This window comes from Lolium perenne, chromosome 6, assembly GCF_019359855.2.
Source record: "Lolium perenne isolate Kyuss_39 chromosome 6, Kyuss_2.0, whole genome shotgun sequence".
NCBI classification, from domain to species: domain Eukaryota; kingdom Viridiplantae; phylum Streptophyta; class Magnoliopsida; order Poales; family Poaceae; genus Lolium; species Lolium perenne.
In genome coordinates, this window is record NC_067249.2 from 29,809,582 (window position 1) to 29,833,042 (window position 23,461).

Genomic DNA, 23,461 nt, shown 5'->3' on the forward strand with positions numbered 1-23,461 from the left:
TAATGGGCGTGTATAATATATTTCCTCGTCTACTATGCACAGCCAATTTTATGCTGTGAGTTGTTGCTGTACTGAAAATTGTAAAAATGTTTGGCAATTCCAGTGTTACTTCTAAAATTGTTTACCTTTTGGAAGCCTTAAATTACATAAGCCTTGGAATCAACGTTTCGGCCCTCCGCGTCGCTCCCCGCGGGCGACGGGAGGGCGACCAACCCTAGCGCCCGAGCTCCTCTCCGCCCCTCCCCGCCACCACCGTCGGCGCAGGCCGCCGGGCAAAGGCCGCGCGGTGCCGGCGGCGGCGGAGCTTCCTTCCCCGCGCGCGTGTAGGGGAGACGCGGGGTCTCCTCAGCAGGTGGTGGTGCTCCCAGGCCGGTGGGCTTCCGGCGGCAGCGCCTCCTTCCAGGCGGCGCGACGGCGGGTAGTGACGAGGCGGTGGCGTGGCCCCTTGGTCGCGGGACGGCGCAACGGCTCGGGGCAGAGCTCGCCTGGCCCAAATCTGGGCCCTTCGGGCCCCATCTGGGTCCGGGCGGGCCGGCTCCCTGTCCAGCGGTGTTGTTCTGGGCGGACGAAGGTGCGGCTGGAGTTGGGGGCGGCGAGGTCAGCGGCGCGTACGTTGCGCATGGTGACGGAACTTCACGAGCCTGCTCGGGCTCGGCCGGGCCAGGTGGGCCTGGTCTGTTCTGTCGACGCGTCCGACCGGCGTCTGCAGGTGGTGGTAGAGGTGGGTCCCTCCGACGTGGCTGCTGATGTGCTGCCTCCCGCTTCCGGTTGGCCTTCCTGTCCATGCGGACCTCACTTCGTTGGCCACGGTGAGACGGCGGTGGTTCCTGCAAGGCCGTGGTGGCGTGTGGTGGTGGGCGGTGAGTGTGGTGGAGCGCAATGGAGCGTCCTAGGCGGGGTTGCAAGGGTCAGGAGAAATCCCTGTCGGCTTTGCCGACACCAACGCGGTGACGCCTGCGGGCGCCACCCTTCCTTCTTGAAGGGCGTTGGGTGATGCTCTGCTCCCATGTCCTTGCGCGTACCGGGGGAAACCCTAGGACCAATCCGGGCAGCAACGGCGTCGTCGTCGAATCCCTTCTTGAAGGTGTTGCTTGGTACGCGGGGCTCTAGAGTGCTAGGTGACTTGTGGGAATTCTCTGGTGGGCGCAGCGGTTGCGAGACACTCCCGTTTTCATCGATCCGACCCTTTCGGCATTAGTTTCTCTTTTCTTTCTTTTGTGTTTTCTTTTGGGCATGCTTGTGCTGTTTGCCCCAGCAATGGCTACTATGTTGTATTGGTGTGTGCTATATTAATATAGCGGGGCGAAAGCCTATTTCGAGGAGGAATTACATAAGCCTTTTCCTGTACTTTTCTCGGGGTTCATAGGAGATGGACTCCTTCAGGATGCTAACAGATACAAAATTTAGGAAGTCATCAGCAAAGGGAAGTTATAGTGCCGTTTTTTCAGATTTTTTTTTAGATATGGGAGCATCGCCCCAGCCTCTGCATCAATAGATGCACACGGCTCATTTTATTAAACCAAACGTACCAAAGTAGTTTACAAAAAAAATCCAGATTACATTCCTGGTGAGACTAAGGTCGATACATGAATCAACCACAGAAAGATGCAACATGTAGATAGCCTATCCATTTTCTAATCTATTAATGTGTCGCCATCCAGTAGCCCGGAAAAAGAAGTCCTGAGCAACCACTAGCATCCGGTTGCACCCAGAAACCATATCCTCCCGCTGTTCCATAGGGAGAAGCAAAACCCATTGTTGAATCCAATGCGCAGCGCGTCGGATAATCTGCAAAAAATTAGTCCCAATTTGTTTATTAAAGATAATATCATTCCTCGTCCTCCAAATGGACCAGCATAAAGCAGATACACCCATACAGATTTTGTGTTTATCGTCCTTACGTACCACGTTAAGCCATTTACCAAACATATTAGTAACATTAGCTGGTGGAGGTATGTTGTAAGTAAAATAAGCCATACGCCAAACAATCTTTGCAAATGGGCAAGTGATAAATAAATGGTTAACGGTTTCAGTTGAATCACAAAAACAACATTTTTGACACCCCTTCCACTTTCTTTTAGCAAGGTTATCCTTAGTAAGGAGCACTTTGTTACTAAGGAACCACATAAAAAATTTAATTTTCAAGGGGATCTTTAATTTCCACACATATTTACGAAGGTAAATAGCATGTCCATTCATCATATCTAGATACATAGACTTGACAGAAAAAAGACCGGAATCAGTGAGTTCCCAACAAAACACATCCGGTTCATTATTTAAAGAGATTGTCATTAACCGTTGACATAGATTCAACCATTGTACCCATTTGTTATTATTTAAACCTCTTCTAAAAGTGATATTCAAGGGTGTATGAGCCAAAACTGTTGAAACAAGGACATTTTTATGTTGAACAATGTTATATAATGCTGGGTACTGTTGACATAATGGGGCATTCCCCATCCATGTATCCTCCCAGAACCTAACAGTCCTTCCATTACCCACCTTAAAAAAAACCCGGTTAAAGAATTTTGTCTTTATATGCATAAGTCCTTTCCAAAACTGTGAATCATTAGGCTTTGCTTCAACCTGTGAAAGAGTTTTATTCTTGAGATACTTATTATACAACAGTTGCTGCCACATACCCTCTTCCGAGAGCAATTTAAACAGCCACTTACTGAGTAGACATTTGTTCTTTAACTCAAGTACTTCGATTCCTAACCCACCTTGATCTTTAGGTCTACACAACATATCTGAGAGACATTTGTTTTTTCAGATATATACCAATATACTAGCGTCAATGTTGCAATCAAGAAAATGCACAATATCTGAGAGACTTATTTGATGCTTCATGGATCCTCGGTGAGATTATATTACTATGGCTATTTAGACATCTGATATAATTGGGATCATCTATATATAATGCTACCTCCATAAAGGAGGTACTTAAAGCATATTTATGTTTCTTTGAGCCAATGGATACAGACCCCACCAATGCAACGTCAATCTGACATTGACCATCAATTCTTTCTCTACCAGATCCTTCACGCTCTGGAATATATAATATATAACTATACTATTCGGGAACAAGCTCGATTTTTCTGGGATTTTTCGATTTTTACTTTCCATAACTGGCAGGATGACACGTGTTTTTCACTGCAGTTTTATTGCTTCGTGTGCAGGTAGGGGGTCGCGTTGTGGTTCCTCAGTCGTTTGACTCGGTCTGCTTCTTTTCTGGTGGTTCTGTTGTTGGTACGCGTAGAAATATCCTGATTAAGCGGCCCAGCCTAAGCGGTGCTACCGTTCAAATAGAGGCAGCTAGATCCATCTTCTCTCCACGTTCCCAGTCAACATCTCCACCCCCACGGACGCAACAAGGAAAAAATCCCCAACCCACACCCTCAGCCCAACCAACTCAAAACTGAGTGGAGAAATAGGGGAAGGATTGGGCGGACCGCACGGCGCGGCGGACGTCCGCCGGACCGCGAGATGGAGGATGCGTTCGACGCCTACTTCCGCCAGTGAATCTCGACCGCAACGGTCGAATCAGCGGCCAGGTCTGGCTCTGCTTTTCGCCTAGATCGGCGGCGTCCTGGACGGTGCCGGCAACATCCCCCGCCATGGCCATGTGCCCGAGCACAGACTTGAGCCTCACGGGCAGCCCTAAGCCACCTCTAGCTCCAGAATCCATTTTCCTGGCGATAAATGCGGCGCCACCGCCGTTCGTCATCTCCGGAACTCCAGCAGCTCCCTAGCTTTTCCAGCTGTACATCCAGTAATACTGAAGTACATTATGTATTATGCTGGTAAATTTTGGAGCTGAGATGTATTTTTTGATTTTTTTACATCCAGAATAATGACAGTGGTTGATGTATTTTGTTTCCTTTTTCTACATCCAGTATCTCTCTTTTTTTCCTTTTTCTACATCTAAGATTTTGAAAATAGTATGTTTCCTAGATATGGATGTAATTATAGTTGGTTCTCCCAAGATTTAGATGTATTTTTTTATTTTTTTACATCCATCCCTACTATAGATTTTTTACAGAAAAATAAGATGGTGGATACGCACTTTACTTTTTCGTCTTTTTTGTCTGAATTTTGTAATTCACGGATGCGGATGTATTTTTTCTCCACGGAAAAAAGAAGGATGCGGGAGACTTGCAGTCGAACATGGGAAAGAGAAGGCGCGGTGGAGCGGAGTAGTTCCTATTTTTGGACAATGCTGGCTGTCAGGCTGCATTTTTTCTATATTTGCGTGGGGCACTCCCTGTTGTATTTAGTTGCCTTTATAATGGTTGTTCAATGTATTCATACATTATGATATATCTCACCATTTTGCTCATAATTTGTTGTTTTGTTGTTCTCTCTAGGTGATTCTGCCACGGGTGACTCTGCTGAGCAATCATGGACTTTCTCGGTGGCTCTGCTTATCCTCCTTTTGCAGAGTGCTCTTCTTCAGGTGTTATGTCACGAACTTTGTTTTACATGTCATTTATTTTGTGGTTTTGGTTGTGCGTGAGCAAGTAAACATTTGTTAAGAAGTGAATTGTAGATTACAATGATAAGTGTCATTTCTTGCTAATTTTTGTTTTAAAATGTTGCAAATAGGACCATTAGTGTCAAATGAGCAAATGCAACATGTATTAGAGATTTGTGCTATGTCACAATCTAATTGTCTTTCATCTATCATGTATGAGGAAAACATGATTATTCAGCAAGATAAATGAATTCACATACAAAAAACACTCAACATTTGTTTTTCCCAAGATTAAGCCTGATGTTTTATTCACAAAGTTGCTACTAGGAATGAATGCTCGAGAACAGTACCAAAATGGTAGGTCACAGAGGCTCCCAGTGAGTGAAAGCGTTGAAAATGGAGTGTAGACGGATGGATTGGGCATACGAAGAGAGAATAAACCTAGACAAATCCTCTGACCGTTTAAAATTATTTGCCAGCCATGTAGACTTGAGTTCTGGATAGATATCAACATGGATGTGCCTTTGCTTTGTATTGACTATAGTACAGACGTACCATCATTCCAGAAAGTTTGATTTTCAAAGGGCGATCTTTGCTTTCGGTATGTTCTCAGAAATGGATTTAAATTCTCTCACTTCACAGTATAATCCTTTAATGGTACTTCGCTAACTTGCTGGAATGTAGAATTGTATCTAAAGCTACATATTAATATCTAGAGCCACACTACAGAGTAATGTTTCCCAATTTATACTTCTACCTATAAGATGAATATTAGAGACTATTTACTAGCTGCCATAAACAACAAATTTAGTTTATGTTCGTATCAGCTTATGATGTGCCACGGGCAGAAGGCAGCATAGTAGCCACGGTGTTCTAAGAATTTAGAAACATGCTACTTAGAAAGTTACTTAATCCATCCACAATTATTTTTGGCTGTACTGCTGTTCAGTTATTACTAATTAAAAGTGCAATTTTTTGTTATTGCTTCATAGTGGCTATTAACTATAGTTGACCATTCTATTTTGCTGACTGGAACAAAAAAGTGGCCTGGTTTCATGGTAATAAAATTACCCCGCTGCGCATAATTGCAGTATATGTGTTTGGTGACTTTGTACGGCACTCATTTATCAGGCCATGTAGAACATTTTTCATGAGAGCTTCCACATGATTTTAGAAAGTTACTAACCATTTTACTTAATATAGCACGGTTCTTTTAGCACTATGAGCATTTTATGATGCTATGATTTTATTTCAGAAAAATACTACAGTAGATCAAGAGAACAAACTGCACACATGTTGTGATTGTTGTTCCCTTGACCGCCAATCTACGCCTTTCTTGATAGCTTGCAGTACTTAAAGTTGTAATGTGATCCTCTACTGTTTTGTACACTTTCTACCATGATGCTTAGATAGATCAAAAAGATGCTTCATATATTTGTAGTTATTTGTATTTTGATTGCTCTGGCAGCCAAAATAGATGAAGGAAAGTTTCTACTGTCTGTTTGAAGATTTAGACACGGGGAACCTAAATATCATCTCAAGTGTTACGACTAATGATATGTATCAATGATTCATGTCAGTTGTCGAAAAGTTGAGTGGAGGTCATATTCCAAAACCTCTTATTTTCTAGCTATATATTAAATATATGGCGAAATTAGCTGTTCTTCATCACTTCCTTTAGTGCATGGCTTCAGAAGATAAAAAAGTCAGATGGTGTTCGCATTTGAACTTCATTTGTATGATTACAAAAATTAGACAATTTATTTGTTATTCATTGGGTCTTAGATTTGAATCTGCTATGAAATTCAGATACATGATTTACTCGATCATGTTTGTTACTCTTCTAACAGGTTCAACTTCACAGTCACTTGGCCCGTGACATGTTGAATGAGCGGTATTTTGGGCTTCTTTACTTGTGAGTGCCAACATCGGTAAGGAAACTAAAGCCAGCCAAAGGATTAGCAAATTTTGTTGCCTAACTGCCAAATAGCTACCAGAGACATAGAAGAGGTTAGTAGTAGGTCCTCTCAAACATGTTTCTGTAGTATGTCCTCCGATTGTGAGCTTTGGCAGGTCTCAAATTTAAATTTCGTCCGGATTCTAGAAGTTTCATTTATTTAATAATGTTTGTTACTCTTCTAACAGGTTCCAATCACTTAGCCCTTGACATATAAAATGAGCGATATTTTGAGGTTCTTTATTTGTGAGTGTAGCATCAGAGCTAAAGAATCAGCTAAACAGCTACCTGCGACATTGGAGAGGTTAGTAGTAGGTCTGCTTTAAAAAATTCCATACTGGTGAACTAGAGGTTAGCAAGATCATGTCATTTCCATGCCAGCAGTTATCTGGTATGTATGTTTTAAGAGAAGTGAACCCGAGGTTCGTTGCAGTTTTAGTATGCCATGCTATAACAGTATGCTATTCTATTCTTCAGGCTATAGGGCAAGTTCAAAGGTGCAACAAATCCGAGCTTTACCCCGAATTGGAATCTTGCTATCTTGCTATCTCTTACCCGGTGGTCCTGAAGTATTCCTGTGGCATTGTACATAGTACCAACATTGAGCTAGGTTGAGTATTTGGTTTTGGTTCTCAGTTTGTGTACGTGCAAACAGCTGTGGAATAATATTCAGCTTCTGTACTCATAATGCACTCTGCCCGTTGCTGCTTATATGTTTCTTTCCATTGAATCATGTTTGTACTCACATATTACGGTTAATTCAAAGGTTTAGGAGAACTCAATTTGCCAATTAGTCCGCTTACTACGTATCACATTCTTAGGAAGGTCAGGATCATCTCAAGGGTCTCAAGGGCGCGGCGTTGCTGCCGATCCATGAAAAGAAGAGACTGCCTCTCCCTCTGAACAACGCTGAATCAACCATAGCACAAAAACAAGCGCATACCCCTAAGCCTGAAACACTGCAAAACTTCAGCAGTCATTGACCCATTTCTATCCACAATGCACTACTAGCCACCGCTTTAACACCACCGCTCAAACAGACATATCATCCCAAATCGCATGCACGTCTCAACAATCGCAGAAAGCCAAGATGAGCAAACAGCTGCGCTAAGGCCAACACCTCAAATGCTACCTCCACACAAAAAAAGTAAAAAGGCAAACGTTACTAAATAGCAAGATTAACTAGATAATTAACACAATCCGGCGCGGCGTGCCGCTGCGCCTTCGCTTTCTAGTATTTATAATGGTCTGCAACTTTTCTTTTTTCCAATTGAAATCTGAGTTAATGTATGTTTTTCCATTATTGTGTTCTAATCTTTCTTAAGTATAGCTGAGCATTTCTCGGGCTGGGCCGGGCCTCGGGCCAGGCCAACCAAGGCCCGATGCGGAAAATATCGGCCCGGCCCGACCGTCGGGCCGGAAAATAGGCCCAGGCCCGGCCCATCACACTAAAAGCCCATTAGGCCTCGGGCCTCAGGCCGGGCCGCTTCACTAAATTGCACAAATTGAGGGCCCAGCCCATCCTAACCATCGGGCTAAAAAATTAGGCCCAAGCCCGGCCCAGAGGCATGGTCGGGTCGGGCTTGGTCCGGGAATTTCGGACCGGGCCGGGCTGCCCATGGCCAGGTCTATTCTTAAGTACCTAGAGTTAGTTATTTTTTTAATACTCTAACCACTATTGATGCCTTGTTGCGCTCCATTGGGTGCGTACACAATGTAGAGTACTGTGGTCACACATAAGTTACATAGTAGTATCAGGTGCTAACTTGATAACCAAGGCTACCATATTTATTGAAAATTGTCCTTTGTCCTCCATGAATAATGTATCCGTGTTAATAATTTTTGCTGGCTATTGAGTTCCATCAGACATGAAGCACATTTGGCTCTCCGGGTGAAAGAACTTTTGTGGCGGAAAACCAAAACTGATCCCGGGTGCATATGCACCCGGTATGTATAAAACATATTTCAAAAACATAAAAAATTTAGGAAAAAAATTTAGCATGTAGAGGGACATGTTCTATGTGTGCACGTAAAGTTTCACATAAAACCGATAATTTTTATACCCTGTGTAAAAAAGACAAATAATGCCTCGAGAAATAGACTATTTTAGCACCAAAAATTTGTCTTTTTTGCACAGGGTACAAAACATCTTGATTTTTGCTGAGACAACTTTGTGAGCATGTAACATGTCAAGGTATACATGCGGCATTTTTATTTATATTTTTTTGACATTTGTAAATATATTTAATATGTATTTCAAATAAAGGGTGCATATGCACCCGGGTGCAGAAACACCCGTGGCCTTTTGTGGTTTGTATTTTCTTTTTCTACCAAGAGTCTATGATGCCATGTTCTGTACTTTGTTTTTTCCGACAAATAAATAGCACATATTTGCACGGTTAAAATATTTTCTTCGGTGATCTCATGGCGTTACAAATTCGTTTTATGATCAGGTAGTCAGGAATTTCATTACAAGTTTGATGATCTGGGGTGATAATAAATTAATAATTATGGAGACTTCCCTTTAACTTTGTTGCTCACACCTAAGTTGCAATGCTTAGGATGACTACAGTTCATATTGTTTCTGAAAATTATTGGGGAAAGTACTGGTAGTTCATATTGTTTGGGGACCAAAGTTCACCAATCAATTGTTGTCGTTCCATTTTTATTAGAAATTGGCATGTGGGTTTTGAAGTTAAGTGATTCTCGAGTCTTATGCTGTTGAAAATGATGATAACACGATCAGTGCTTCCAAAAGAGAACACATTAATTGTCAAATTATATTTTTTGGAACCATCTGTTATTTACCCTCAATCCTGAAAAGATATGAGTTATCTTGTTATTTTGCAGTCTTGCAGACAAGTCAAGTTTATGTACCTCTTTATTTTTAGTCCCACTCCGTATGTTGTTTATCTTAAGCGAAATGGAAGTTGCATCTCTACTGGTAAGACATCAAATACCTATTTAAATCCATTTCCATGAGTTTAGAAAAATAATGTCATGGCTGTGCAAATTATAGAAGGAAGAAGCTATATAATCCATGTAATATTGTCAGGATTAATTGTGTGAAATGCAGGAACAAGATGATTGTTATGTTTCTTTGTAGCTGGGAGTGTGATCTTTATTTCTTCGTGATATCACAGACTGATTGTAGTTGGTCAAGCGTTGATATTGGTCAGACCATTCAGTTGGTGTCTATGTAATGGCGGAATGACAATAGAGGTGAAGCTGAGCTAAGTTGTTGGTAAAGAGAAGGATGATTATGTGAGTAGCTAAGTTGTTGGTAAAGGAGAAGGATGATTATGTGAGTAAGAGAGAGATATTGTGTGATCGTGTACCGGCGTACCGACAGTTCGCATTGAATGCATGCAGAGTAATCTCCAGCACACACATAAAGGGAGCAGACCATCCTGGGTTGAGTTAGGAGTTTCCAGAGATGGCGCTCTTTTCAAGCGATGATTATATTGATCTAGGGCAGTTGAAGGAGGGGTGTGGACAAAAAAATGATGATTTATCTTCTTGCAAGTAGAAGATGGTTAAGTAGACACACCAGTTGCCGAGGTGGAAAGAGGTGAGAGAGATATCTAGAATTACTAAATAGGAGCAACCCACTAAGTAATTTCTCTCAACATGCAAGCCCTCCACATCAGCAAGCATCCACATGTCAGTTCTAACCTGCCACAACATCATGTTTTTCCTCAATTAATTTTGTAAACAGAGCTGCGTACGCCAATTTCCACATGTTTCTTTTATTAAAGCGACACCTGAAATCTTGTGCGATCACTTACCTTTAACACTATCTTTGTTCAACTTCATTTTCCTCTTTACTGTTCAGTTTCCCTTACCTTCACACCTTTTATCTTCTCTCCTACGTGATTATAATAATCATGCCCCCTCCTCTCTTCTATTTATCCTTCCAAATCTCCACCCACTCAGTACTACCAATGGCGCTTGGGGGTGGATCGAGAGGCTACCACCAGTTGTGCTTGCCTTGCTTCCTGGTGTATTTTGGATTGATTTTGGTCTGGATATAGTCAACCTGATATTTTTCCGAGTGCTCTATCGTCCTGTTTTATTTCCTTTGGAATGGTTTATCTCTAACTCACGTTCAGTTTTGGCTGCAGGCTGCAAGCGACACCATATCTACCTAAAATCCTCTATAAACCATGACACTGATTGGTCCTCCATTGCTATGCCATGGTGTGTTGTGTGCATCAGTGCCTTTGGTGGGCAAAGTAGAAGTTGAGAAGTCTGCTGGCTAGACAGGTGGAGTATAACTACTTAATCATCTGACCAATTCCATAGCTTCATTCTTTGGTTTCTTTGATATAAGTAGTAGTACTCATCAAACTCAGCTAAGGATTTGTCAAATGCGTTCCGTTTCCTCGCCTTATTTCTGGCTTACAAGCAATTTATTCAGGGTCAGGTTCTGGTGGAATATGAATAGCTTACTTCAAACCCAGATAAGAGGACTAAGATGTGGAACACATTCTCTTTTGCCCAAATGAAATACTCTATTTGTGATCGGCACCTCTCAAGTCCGTGCCATTTATATTGGCTTTGGAATCTACTGTCAGCTCTGGTGCCTGACCACAAGGTATTTGCTGGCACCTCCTTTGAGGAGCAGTAACCATTCAGAATTAGCTCCAGTATAAACTTCTTTGGAGCTCAAACTTCTTCCATCAACCCAGAGTACACCATGATCATTTTTGAGGAAACCAATTGTTGCACCTTTTATGGGATTATTTATTTGCTATGCACCCAACAATTCTTGGGATTACGCTCAAATTATCGGAGACAGAGAGACTGTTGACATAAACAGATTATACGACAAGGAAATTACCATTCCGACAGTGTTACGGAAAATATACTTCCAATCTTTGATTGATGGACAATTCAGGTTGTCAGCGCCTGCAGTCTTACACGTAGACCTACAAAGTCATTTGCTCTGTTGTATAGTTATTCATTGTGGTATAGTGTACTATATAAAGTTCTTACAACAACAACAACAATCAAGCCTTTCAGTCCCAAACAAGTTGGGGTAGGGTAGAGTTGAAACCCATAAGATCTCGAAGGCAAGTCATGGTTCCGTAACGTGGATAGCTAACTTCCACGCACCCCTATCCATGGCTAAATCTTTGTCGATATTCCAAACCTTCAGGTCTCTCTTAACGGACTCCTCCCATGTCAAGTTTGGTCTACCACGACCCCTCTTAACATTCTCATCACGCTTTATCCGTTCGCTATGCACTGGCGCTTCCGGAGGCCTCCGTTGGATATGTCCAAACCATCTAAGACGATGTTGGACTAGCTTCTCTTCAATCGGTGCTACCCCAACTCTCTCCCGTATATCGTCGTTCCGTACCCGATCCTTTCTTGTGTGGCCACATATCCATCTCAACATGCGCATCTCTGCTACACTTAACTGTTGGATATGTCGTCTCTTCGTTGGCCAACACTCAGTGCCATACAACATCGCAGGTCGGATAGCTGTCCTATAAAACCTGCCTTTTAGCTTTTGTGGCACTCTCTTGTCACAGAGTACGCCAGAAGCTTGGCGCCACTTCATCCAACCAGCCTTGATTCGGTGGCCCACATCTTCATCGATATCGCCATCCTTCTGCAACATGGACCCCAAATATCGAAAAGTGTCTCTCTCCGGTACCACCTGCCCATCAAGGCTAACCTCTCCCTCCTCGTGCCTAGTAGAACTGAAACTGCACCTCATGTATTCAGTTTTAGTTCTACTAAGCCTAAAACCTTTCGATTCGAGAGTTCGCCTCCACAACTCTAACTTTCTATTAACCCCCGTTCGGCTATCATCGACTAGCACCACATCATCCGCAAAGAGCATACACCATGGGATGTCTCCTTGTATATCCCTTGTGACCTCATCCATCACCAAATCAAAAAGATAAGGGCTCAAAGCTGACCCTTGGTGTAGCCCTATTCTAATTGGAAAGTCATCAGTGTCGCCATCGCTTGTTCGAACACTTGTCACAACATTATCATACATATCCTTGATGAGGGTAATGTACTTTATTGGGACTTTGTGTTTCTCCAAGGCCCACCACATGACATTCCGAGGTATCTTATCATAGGCCTTCTCCAAATCAATGAACACCATATGAAGGTCCTTCTTTTGCTCCCTGTATCTCTCCCATCAGCTGTCGTACCAAGAAGATGGCTTCCATGGTAGACCTCCCAGGCATGAAACCAAATTGGTTTTTGGTCACGCTTGTCAACCTTCTTAAGCGGTGCTCAATGACTCTCTCCCATAGCTTCATAGTATGGCTCATCAGCTTGATTCCACGGTAATTAGTACAACTTTGAACATCCCCCTTGTTCTTAAAAAAAAAAAATGAATTAGTGCTAGGAGGAACTAGACACTAAATGATATAGTAGAAGCGGGACCTCGGCGTGAGAATTCCAGAAATTCGCTCCTGACAGGATTCAAACTCTGGTCGTTGGGGTGCGCCACAACGACCCCAACCACTGGGCTATGCCCATGTCCTCAACATCCCCCTTGTTCTTGAAGATTGGTACTAAAATACTCCGCCTCCATTCTTCGGGCATCTTGTTTGACCGAAAAATGAGGTTGAAAAGCTTAGTTAGCCATACTATCGCTACGTCTCCAAGGCCTCTCCACGCCTCGATGGGGATACCATCAGGACCCATCGCCTTGCCACCTTTCATCCTCCTTAACGCCTCCTTAACCTCAGACTCCTGGATATGTCGCACAAAGCACATGTTGGTATCATCAAAGGAGTCGTCTAGCTCAATGGTAGAGCTCTCAGCCTCTCCATTGCAAAGGTTGTCAAAGTACTCCCGCCATCTACGCTTGATCGCCTCATCCTTCACAAGAAGCTGATCGTCTCCGTCCTTGATGCACTTGACTTCGTTGACATCCCTCGTCTTCCTCTCCCTAAACTTGGCCATCTTATAGATGTCCCTTTCGCCTTCCTTCGTGTTTAAACGTTGGTAGAGGTCCTCATACGCCCGACCCCTTGCTTCACTCACCGCCCGCTTTGCAGCCTTCTTCGCCACCTTGTACTTCTCCATGTTAGCTGCACTCCTGTCCAGATATAGGCATCTGAAACAGTCCTTTTTCTCCCTAATAACCTTCTGGACCTCATCGTTCCACCACCAGGTATCCTTAGCTTCCCTTCTACTTCCCTTAGTCACCCCAAACTCCTCTACAGCGACCTTCCGTAAGCAGGTCGCCATACTCGTCCACATCATGTTTGCATCGCCTCCTTCCTCCCAAGGGCCCTCCTTAATAACCCTCTCCCTGAAAGCCTGGGATGCCTCACCCTTGAGCTTCCACCACTTTGTTCTAGCGACTTTGGCGCGCTTACCCCGCTGGACACGGATCCTAAAGCGAAAGTCAGCAACCACCAGCTTATGTTGAGGGACAACACTCTCTCCAGGTATCACCTTACAATCAATGCAGGCGCGTCTGTCTTCTCTTCTAGAGAGGACAAAATCAATCTGGCTAGAGTGTAGACCACTACTGAACGTCACTAGATGGGATTCTCTCTTCCTAAAGAGGGTGTTAGCTACGACCATGTCATAGGCTAGAGCGAAGCTCAGGACATCTTCTCCTTCTTGGTTCCTGATGCCATAGCCAAAGCCCCCATGCACCCTTTCAAAACCTGTGTTAGATGTACCCACATGGCCATTGAGGTCTCCTCCTATGAAGAGCTTCTCACCAATAGGTACCCTCCTAACCAAGTCCTCCAGGCCTTCCCAGAACTCCCTCTTGGTGCTCTCATTGTGGCCTACTTGTGGGGCATACGCGCTGATAACATTGAGGACTAAGTCCCCAACAACCAGCTTGACAAGGATCATCCGGTCCCCTTGCCTCTTGACGTCCACAACTCCATCCCTGAGGCTCTTATTGACCAAGATGCCTACTCCATTTTTGTTTGAAGTTGTCCCCGTGTACCACAACTTGAAACCGGTATCCTCCACCTCCTTCGCCTTCTGTCCCTTCCATTTGGTCTCTTGGACACATAGGACATCAACACGCCTCCTCACCGCTGTATCAACTAACTCCCGTAACTTACCCGTCAGGGACCCTACGTTCCAGCTACCTAAGCGTATCCTCCTAGGCTCGGCTAACTTCCTTACCCTCCGCACTCGTCGAGTCAAATGCGGAGACCCTTGCTCATTTTTCACTACACCGGGGCGTCGGTGCAGCGCGCCACTAAGGATGCGGCGACCCGATCCTTGCTCACTTATCACCGTATCCAGATCAAGATACGGCGCGCCACCAAGGGGGTGACGGCCCGGCCCTTGCCCATTTGACACCACACCCGGGTTCCGATGTGGCGCGTCGCTAAGAGGGTTACGCCCCAACGAGGTTCCTTTGGGTTTCATCTCCATAAGCGTGGCTGGGTTTTTTACGTTGGCTCGCCTCGCCTATCACAACCCTCATCCTTTACCCGGGCTTGGGACCGGCTATGTTGAGACAACATAGGCGGAGTTTATATAAAGTTCTTATTTTTCAGAATTTCAGTTTTTATGTTATATTTATGCTCAAGAGAGTAATTTTTACAGTAGGAACTGAATTTCCGTTACAGTAGTTTTCTCTCAGTATTTCCAGTTACAATATTTTTTTGTTGTATTGGCTTTGTTTGGCTAAATAATACTTACTGTTTCCATATATCAACACAAGCAGGAGAAAACAGAGGTTCCACGGTCACAATATTCTTTCCTTGACATGAACTGCTCTAATGAGGTTTTTATTCCACCGGTTGTTTCCTTTTTCTAAACATATTTTTCCGCAGCAAAGCGTGGGAAATCATCTAGTTTCATATGCTGTTAGACACATTTTTGTAAGCTGGAATAATTGTTTGACCCGTGTGTCCATATTTTTTATCCCGCATATGAAAATTTATATTTTGAAAGCTCAAAACTAATCGAAATGTAAAACGATACCAAAATGTCGAGTTCTCCAGTCTCCAATTCTTAGGCAACTGGAACACCTGTGTGAATTAACTCGAACAACTAGCCCAGTTTCACGTGGGTAAATACACCTCACAACAAACCTGAATATATTTGAATGGCACCCATATTAGAATATGGGTGGGTCTATTGAACTTCAAACTTTTGTAGTATAATCTAGGTGAGAGTACCGTTTCTACTACATCCTGATGCTATGTTAGACACCATACACTGATTTGGTTCTGACAGAACCAATGAAATACCACTATTCCATATAAAAAAGAGTGGAGCTTAGCTAAGAAAGATTTACCTTTTATTCCCAAAAGCTTTGGCATCCATCCACCATGAAACTCCTATATGATTCTCCACAATAAAAAAATCAAGGGATTAGCTCTCCGACCAATTGTTTATAGTGCAAGACAGCAACTTGTTCACAATTTGGAAAAGACATATAAACTGCACAAATTCAACAAGGGAAAATCGAACATTGGGATGTCGCAAGTGCGGAGATGAGAGCGAACTGTTGACTGGGCTTCTCCAGACCATCTGAGCACACTCCAGTTCACCGGCTTGTCCTGCGGGGCAAGAGGCCGGCGTTGTGGAGCCCTCAAACGTGCGCGTGTTGGACGCAGCCGCGGATCTGGTGGACAAGAAGTCAGCGCTTCTGCCTCCACCTCCATTGGCGCCAGGTCACCGTCGCCTGGCTTGTACCATGTCAAGCTTGAGTGCTCCACACCTCCAGTGCCTCCTCGGGATCTTTGGTGACTGGAGTCCACGACTAGGGATAATAAGATACCAGGGGCGTGCCTCTGGTGGCAAGGAGTCAGGGGAGGGGGCGGTCCTCTCGCCAGCATCGGGGAGGGAGCAGAATTCGTTGCAGTGGCAAGGAAGGGGAAAAAATCGCGGCAACGGTGGAGGCAGTGGAGAAGCCGATCCTCTCACCAGCGGTGGGGAGGCAGATAAGGGGCAGCCATCGGCACCGGCGACAGGGAGGCAATGGAGGGGATGGTCGACGTGGCTCGACGAGGGAAAGAGAAGACAGTGGCGGAGGTTGAGAGTGTGATGTGTCCGCCGTGTTATCATTTTTTTCCTTCACGTAATCCATAGTGGGGCATACAGCTCTCATTTATTTTTCTTATCTACAGTCTGACAACAAGGCAACGAGATAAATGTTAGATTTGCTTTCGTCCAGCTAGCATTAGACTACTCACAATGGGAGTATTATAGGTACTATCATGCATCACATGCATGGAAAAAGCTGATGTGGCAGTGCAATTAAAGATGAGAGAGATGATAGTAGTATCATAGGTTGATACCGTATTATAGCACATAGTACTAGAAAATTTAATGCCAAACAAATCTTGTACTCCGTACATACATTTGCATTGAGATTCTATAAATCAATTAATATAAAAAAGATTATGATACTAGCATATGATACCATGCATTGTGAACATAATAAGTATCATACACATGATACTTCTATATGATACTATGCATTGTGACTAGTCTTAGAATTATATTAGGATTTTAAGCATTACACTTGCTTTTAAATTTTAAAATCTTCTAAAATCTTTTTTCATGACTATTTTAAATTGATTATTTTAAAAAAATCAACATGTTCTTAACAAATTGCATCATGCAAATTCCGTGATGACTTAAGTCATCTGCGGTGTGTGGATGTTAAACTTGACGAAATATAGGACTGAGAGATACTTTCTTCATAATTTTGAACATGTATTTACTTAGGTAATAGGAACCTTATTCCGTACTAAATTATGATTGTAAAAAATAACTCTACCTGCTACTTATTACTACTCCACCGATCTAAACTAATTTACTTTATTTTGTTTAGATACAGGTATAACTAGATGTGTTTATTGACTAGATATATTTGTATCTAAACAAAGTGAAGTCAATTAATTTGAAGTACTATTTGTCAAATTCATATGTCATATTTCAAGACAATGTTTATTTCATTCGAGCTAAAATTTAAACAGTTGTGTGTGGATCGTGCGATTGCATGCACACGCTTACACCGTTAGGCCATATAACTTATTTAAGTATATAATTAAACCATACATAGGTAAAAGGTAAAAAATCAATTTGATTGAAGACAAGTAGGATTCCAAAGACATGTGTTATTACATTTATAAATATTAAAGTATTGTCTGGACTAATCAGAAAAAATAAGTATTTCTTCAGTTATGATGGCCCAAAATACATGTGTGGAACTTACCATCGAAGAGTAACATGAAGACCTAGAACTTAGAATATCGCAGATGCACAACAATGATATCTTTTATTGCGTTCGGTATTATCATGTTATAGCACATTATGATATCCCTGGTTTATTTTTAATTTTTATAGTGAGTTGTGAATTATATATGTGTGTCGAAAAATAAAATTTAAGAACCCGTTGCAACGCACGGGTATTTGTACTAGTTCGTAGATATAGACCTCATTTACTGTTGTATTCTTTTTATAAAGTAACCCGGGCAACATTTTATTTGCAATTGGTTGGTTTTATATAAACATTGCCTAATTAAGGTAAAACTATGCAATAGCTTTAACCGTTTTATCGTAACCGTATTAAGGTATCATGTATTTCATGCATGTAAAAATCTAATATATCACTATAATTAATGGTGTGAGAGATCGTAGCAGTATCATAGATAGTAGATATCGTACCATAGCACGTAAATTTAAAAAATAATTGTTAAATAAATTGTGTATGCCCTTTAGCATTGAGATTCTACAAATCAATGATATTAATATACTACTGCATGATATCATCCATTATAGAGATAGACTAACCCCTTCTATCCATATTATGTGCACATAATTTTTCATTCAAGTTAAACTTTGCAAACTTTGACCAAAAATATATATAGTAATATGAAGATCTACTATACCAAATACATATAATATAAAAATATATTTCATGATAATTATAAAAACATATATTGAAGTATATATTTATATTTCAATCAATATATCTGGTTATACTTTATAGTACAAGGTTTGGCATTGACCAAATGTTATATGGAACATATTCTGGGCGGGATATTTTATAATTTGCCACACATTACATTGGATCTTTATAATTTGCCACACATTACTTTGTCTTCTACTATTTGCCACACATTACACTCATTCCTTTATAATTTGCCCTATACCTCCCTTTACAGCTCTATTAAATTATTTTACTCCAAAATACTTTGTGAAATACCGTAACTGTATGTATGTGGCTGGAACGATCACCTAACGGATTAGATCTGCACTCAATCGATTGGTCAACCAAATCAATCCTGAAACAGAACAAAACCGTCCTCTACAGTTGTTCCTTTTGCAGCAGCGGAGAAACAGGATCCGCGAAACAGAGAAGCTGAGTGGGATCACCGCCGGCGGCAACGGCCGGACCACCGGTGGCGCAGCCATGATCAGCGATCATGAAGGACAGCCACGGTCCATGTAACACATTGTTCTCTCGATCTTCCCTCCTTCCCATCAATATTTGCCCTATTTCCCTTGAGTGGCAGCCACGATCTATGGCATGGCAGATAATTGAATTACTAGAAATCTCATCATCTTGCCAAGATCCTCATCTTGCCTTTGTTTCTGTACTGCACCATGCTGGCATGTGTTCCTGTGTGTGCATATTAGATATTAGATGTCAGTATCAGTAGCATAATATTACATTCAATGCTCACTTATGTTTCCGCATAAACTAATGAATTGCTATTTTGTTTTTGACTAGGGCATCGACGACAGATACTACCGACTTGTCTACTTTGAATATTTCCCGATCCAATGATGGAAGTAGTTCAGTTGATAGAGTCATCGATTGGTCTCAAATTGAGATAGCACCTGCGAATGAAAATGAAATTGAAGTTCCTGTGAGAAGAGAACTTGTGCTTGATACTTGGAATTGATGATAAATTCGGGCATCAACGAGCTATAGCTGGAGCAGCGATCGAAGCTTCCATTGCAAACATCAATGTCAGTATGGATGATATTGACCAACATTTACTTGCTGATGCAGCTGTCCCCGTGCACGACCATATGCCTGAAGAGAAACACTTTTGGTATGACAAAGAGCATCCCTGTGATAGAGGAAGGTTCCTTATTTACTTCAATGGAAGAGTTTAGGATGCTATTGAGAACATTTGCTATTAGAGGCAAGTTTGACATTCAGATACAGGATAGTGACACTACTCGATTTATAGGCCATTGTAAAGGAAATATATGTCATTGGAGAATAACGGCTAGGACAACGAAGATGGAAAAACAGTCAGTAATAACTCATCTAGCATCAACCTTTTATGTTGTATGTTGCAACTATTTTATAAAGTTACATGCAACTAACAGATTATATTGTGTTTTCATGCAGGTTAACAAAATAGTAAAGCCTCATAATTGTTCATCAACAGCTGAAGTGGTCTCAAGCATGGCAGATCAAGCATGGGTGGTAGAAAAGTCAATTGGAATACTTCGGACTGAACCAAATATAGGTGCTACTGATCTCCAAAAAAGGTTAAAAGACGAGTACAAAGTTACTACTGGGTATCAAACTGTTTGGAGGGCCAAAGAAAAGGCCATGGATAAATTATATGGTACATGGGGAGAGAGCTTTCAGAATCTCTGGAACTTCAAAGCTGAGATTGAGAAGAGATCTCCGGGTAGCATTGTAGAGGTTGATGTGAAGAGTGAAGGAGGTAAAGTGTATTTCTGCAGATTTTTTATGGCACTCAAGCCAAGCATTGACGGATTTTTGAAAGGTTGTAGACCATATGTTAGTATAGACTCCACCTTCATGAACGGAAAGTGGAATGGTCAGTTAGCAGCATGTACAGCTCTAGATGGACATAACTGGATGTTTCCTTTGGCATTTGGATTCTTTGCTTCGTAGGATCGAGGATAATTGGACTTGGTTTATGCAACAATTGCATAGGGCAATAGGACATCTTCAAAATCTAGCTATTTGTACAGATGCATGCAAAGGCTTAGAGAATGCAGTTAAAAAAGTTTTTCCTCAAGCTGAGCAGAGGGAATGCTTTAGGCATCTAATGGAAAACTTCAAAAAAAAGTTTCATGGAGACGTTTTTGGTCGGATGTGGCCAGCAGCCAAGGCTTATCGCGTAGAAACATTTAACTACCATATGGCAAAGATATTTGAAGCTAAACCCGAGGTAGCTACCTACTTGAGTACTTATCATAACTTGAAGTGGATGAGATGTGACTTCAACACTGAAATAAAGTGTGATTACATTCACAATAACCTAGCTGAGAGCTTCAATAGCTGGATTAAAGGAATGAAGGACCTTCCTCCGGATGAGCTAGCTGACTCACTAAGAGAGAAAATCATGAAACTTTTTCATAGGCGGAGAGAGGTTGGGAAAATTCTCACTGGAAATATACTACCTGCGATCATTCAACAGATAAATAATAGGACCAGAGAACTTGATCATTTCGATGTTGGAAGATCAACAGGAGAAAGTTGTGAGGTTAAGGACACGAACAAGAATAATCTTAGGCATGTTGTGAAGATAGGTAGCCGAGAGTGCACTTGCCTAGAATGGCGACACCGGGAAGCCTTGCGATCATGCACTTGCATTCCTTATTGGGACGGCAAATACAAACTTTCATCCATATGTGCATCAGTACTACTCAGTGAGTATGTTCCAAGCAGCATATGCTGGAGAGATTGAACCCATCACAGACAAGTCTCAGTGGCCTCAGGTCAAATTAGATTTTGATATGGTGCCACCGATTTCAAAGAGGCCTATAGGGAGACAGAGGAAACTTAGAATCAAAGGTTGCCTTGAAGACGGTGGTAGTAGCAGTAAAGGGAAGAAAAAGCTACATGACAAAGGAAAGGAGCAGGACGATGGTGGTGAAGAGAAGGCACAAAAAAATGGAGTCAAAGGGAAGCCAAAAGAGAAAAAGAGATTTGGCACCACAAACAGATGCAAAAAATGTGGAGAGTTGGGGCATAGGCAAACAAAATGTCCAGAAAATGAACCTAGAGAAAGGTAATATTTGTTTTTTTGTATTACTATCATATCTGTAATAGTCTCTTATTTCATTGTGTACTGAAACAGAAAGAAGAGGGCGAAAAAAGTTCATGAAGGTGACGATCAACTACCTAGAGAGGTACTTGAGCAAGAGCTACTTTCTACGGCTGTTGGGACACCGAAAAGAGACACAATCACACTGCCTCCTAGCCTTCATGACAGCCCTGGGGTTATTACACGGAGGTAATGCTTCTGCTTGTTTTCATATGCTCAAAACCATGGGAAAAAGCAATTTTCTAACCTAATGTTCAATTGTAGGAGACTTGCTATGGCCTTGGCTGGAGATGGTGCATCACCGCCACCTGTGACACCTACTAAATCTCCAGTGAGACCTACTTTTGATGTGCCTTCAAGTTCAAATGCTTGCAAGAAAAAATTAACTCCAAGGAGGAGGAAATAGTGATTTTATTGCGTCGAGACTATGTTTTCAATTTTAAGATAGATGTTTGATGTTTTCAAATCTGTATTATTTAAGCTCGGCATATTTCTGGTGATGAGTTGGTGATCTTCGTGTGATGAATGATATCAATTCCATGTAATCCAACAGATTTTGTGATATATGGATGGATGCTATTACCTATTGTCTTAAATGCTTGTACATACACTTGTACGTAAGCATGCTTCATGTGCAAATGCTTCAATAGCTGGAGAGCAGGTTATAACTACTAAGATTTATGCCGAAAGGTTTCCTGGAAACAAACAATTATTCAACTCTTTCCAAAGAAGATACCTGCTGATATTGTGTTCACTCCGATTTTGTCTTTTTGACCTGCTTCATAAGCAAGAACCTACATAGAACATACTCTGGTATCGCTCTCAAGTGCTGCCTTAGCTGAACTCATGCCACCACCGTACCTACAAAGCAACCATCAAACAGAACATAAGTACAAGTAATTCACTTTATAGCCTCGAAATCAAATAGTTCTTTCTGAAGCAATGTGAGCTTGGTCACCTCCAGTTAAATATTGGAATTAAAGAAGAAGTGCAGGAACATGTTTGCTATCACTGAACTTGCTATCACTGAACAAAATAACAACAGTTTCATTAACAAAATGATAGCATATGCTTTCAGGGATGTGCATTACAGGCAGCAGGGAAAGTAAAAAAACAAAGTCGAACACATCTATTCCGTATAGACAAGTAGTAGCTGTACACACAACGATTTTCAATTGAGAGGGATGTATTTCCATCTTGCACACATGTGTGCTTTCCGTAGTGTCTATCCACTCATTCGATTCAGCAGAAAAAATAAGTAAACATCAACAATAATAGATCGAGGGGAAGTAGAGATAGTTTACCGGCATGGCAGCAGCTAGTTGGGGATGTAGCTGGGAGCAGCATATCCAAGAGGTGGCCGGCGGCATGAGCTCGTGGACATCGCCGCGAACATCAGCTTTCGGAGGTGTCGCCGGAAGTCGCCGGTAGCGGCTTCGGGTGGGCAGCGGCAAAAGCAGCTCGATGCAAGCGATTGCCAGCTCTTCCTCGTCGCAGCAGCCGCGTATGCTGCCGAGCACCACCATGGCTCCATTTGGGGGTCCCCGCCCGGCCCCAGTACCACGCGTTGAGGAGCTCCACTGTCTCCCCTGCCATGGGAGCTCGCCGTCGCTCGACCGGCCACGGGACGAGCGTGAGCATGGCGGCCGGCCAGCCGGCGCGGACCTTGGCACGCTCCCTCGTCGGATGGTGCTCTCCCCTGTGGTCACTAGGAAGAGGAATGGGGAATAGCAGTGGTTGACAGACCAAATGAATGGGGATTTGATTCGTTTTGTTCATCGGTTCAACTAGTTCCAGCCACATACGTACAGTTACGGTATTCCACAAAGTATTTTGGAGTAACTTTTTTTAATAAAGCTGTAAAGGGAGAAATAGGGCAAATTATAAAGAAATGAGTGTAATGTGTGGCAAATAGTAGAAGACAAAGTAATGTGTGGCAAATTATAAAGATCCAATGTAATGTGTGGCAAATTATAAAATATCCCATTCTGGGCAGGAGGGAGTATATGA

General features: G+C 42.4%; 1 protein-coding gene, 3 long non-coding RNA genes and 1 pseudogene across 4 annotated transcripts; 3 read left to right on the forward strand and 2 right to left on the reverse strand.

The window, feature by feature from the left end:
* Positions 1-4,003: 4,003 nt before the first annotated feature.
* LOC127308446 (uncharacterized) lies at positions 4,004-7,161 on the forward strand. Its single transcript, XR_007856580.2, has 4 exons — positions 4,004-4,456; positions 6,325-6,484; positions 6,620-6,735; positions 6,909-7,161. It is a non-coding gene; the product is annotated as an uncharacterized lncRNA (long non-coding RNA).
* A 4,166-nt stretch (positions 7,162-11,327) lies between these two features.
* On the reverse strand, positions 11,328-14,819 carry LOC139832331 (uncharacterized). Its single transcript, XM_071822066.1, has 2 exons — positions 13,097-14,819; positions 11,328-11,362 (listed from the first exon to the last, which is right to left on the reverse strand). The coding sequence occupies exons 1-2, from the start codon at positions 14,817-14,819 to the stop codon at positions 11,328-11,330; spliced, it is 1,758 nt and encodes a 585-aa protein (XP_071678167.1).
* Positions 14,820-18,636: 3,817 nt separating this feature from the next.
* On the reverse strand, positions 18,637-23,204 carry LOC127308445 (uncharacterized). The gene is made up of 3 exons (XR_007856578.2): positions 22,756-23,204; positions 22,188-22,312; positions 18,637-19,029 (listed from the first exon to the last, which is right to left on the reverse strand). It is a non-coding gene; the product is annotated as an uncharacterized lncRNA (long non-coding RNA).
* LOC139832079 (uncharacterized) lies at positions 19,779-21,188 on the forward strand (annotated as a pseudogene).
* LOC127308444 (uncharacterized) lies at positions 21,210-21,953 on the forward strand. The gene is made up of 3 exons (XR_011746605.1): positions 21,210-21,415; positions 21,485-21,640; positions 21,716-21,953. It is a non-coding gene; the product is annotated as an uncharacterized lncRNA (long non-coding RNA).
* Positions 23,205-23,461: the final 257 nt, after the last annotated feature.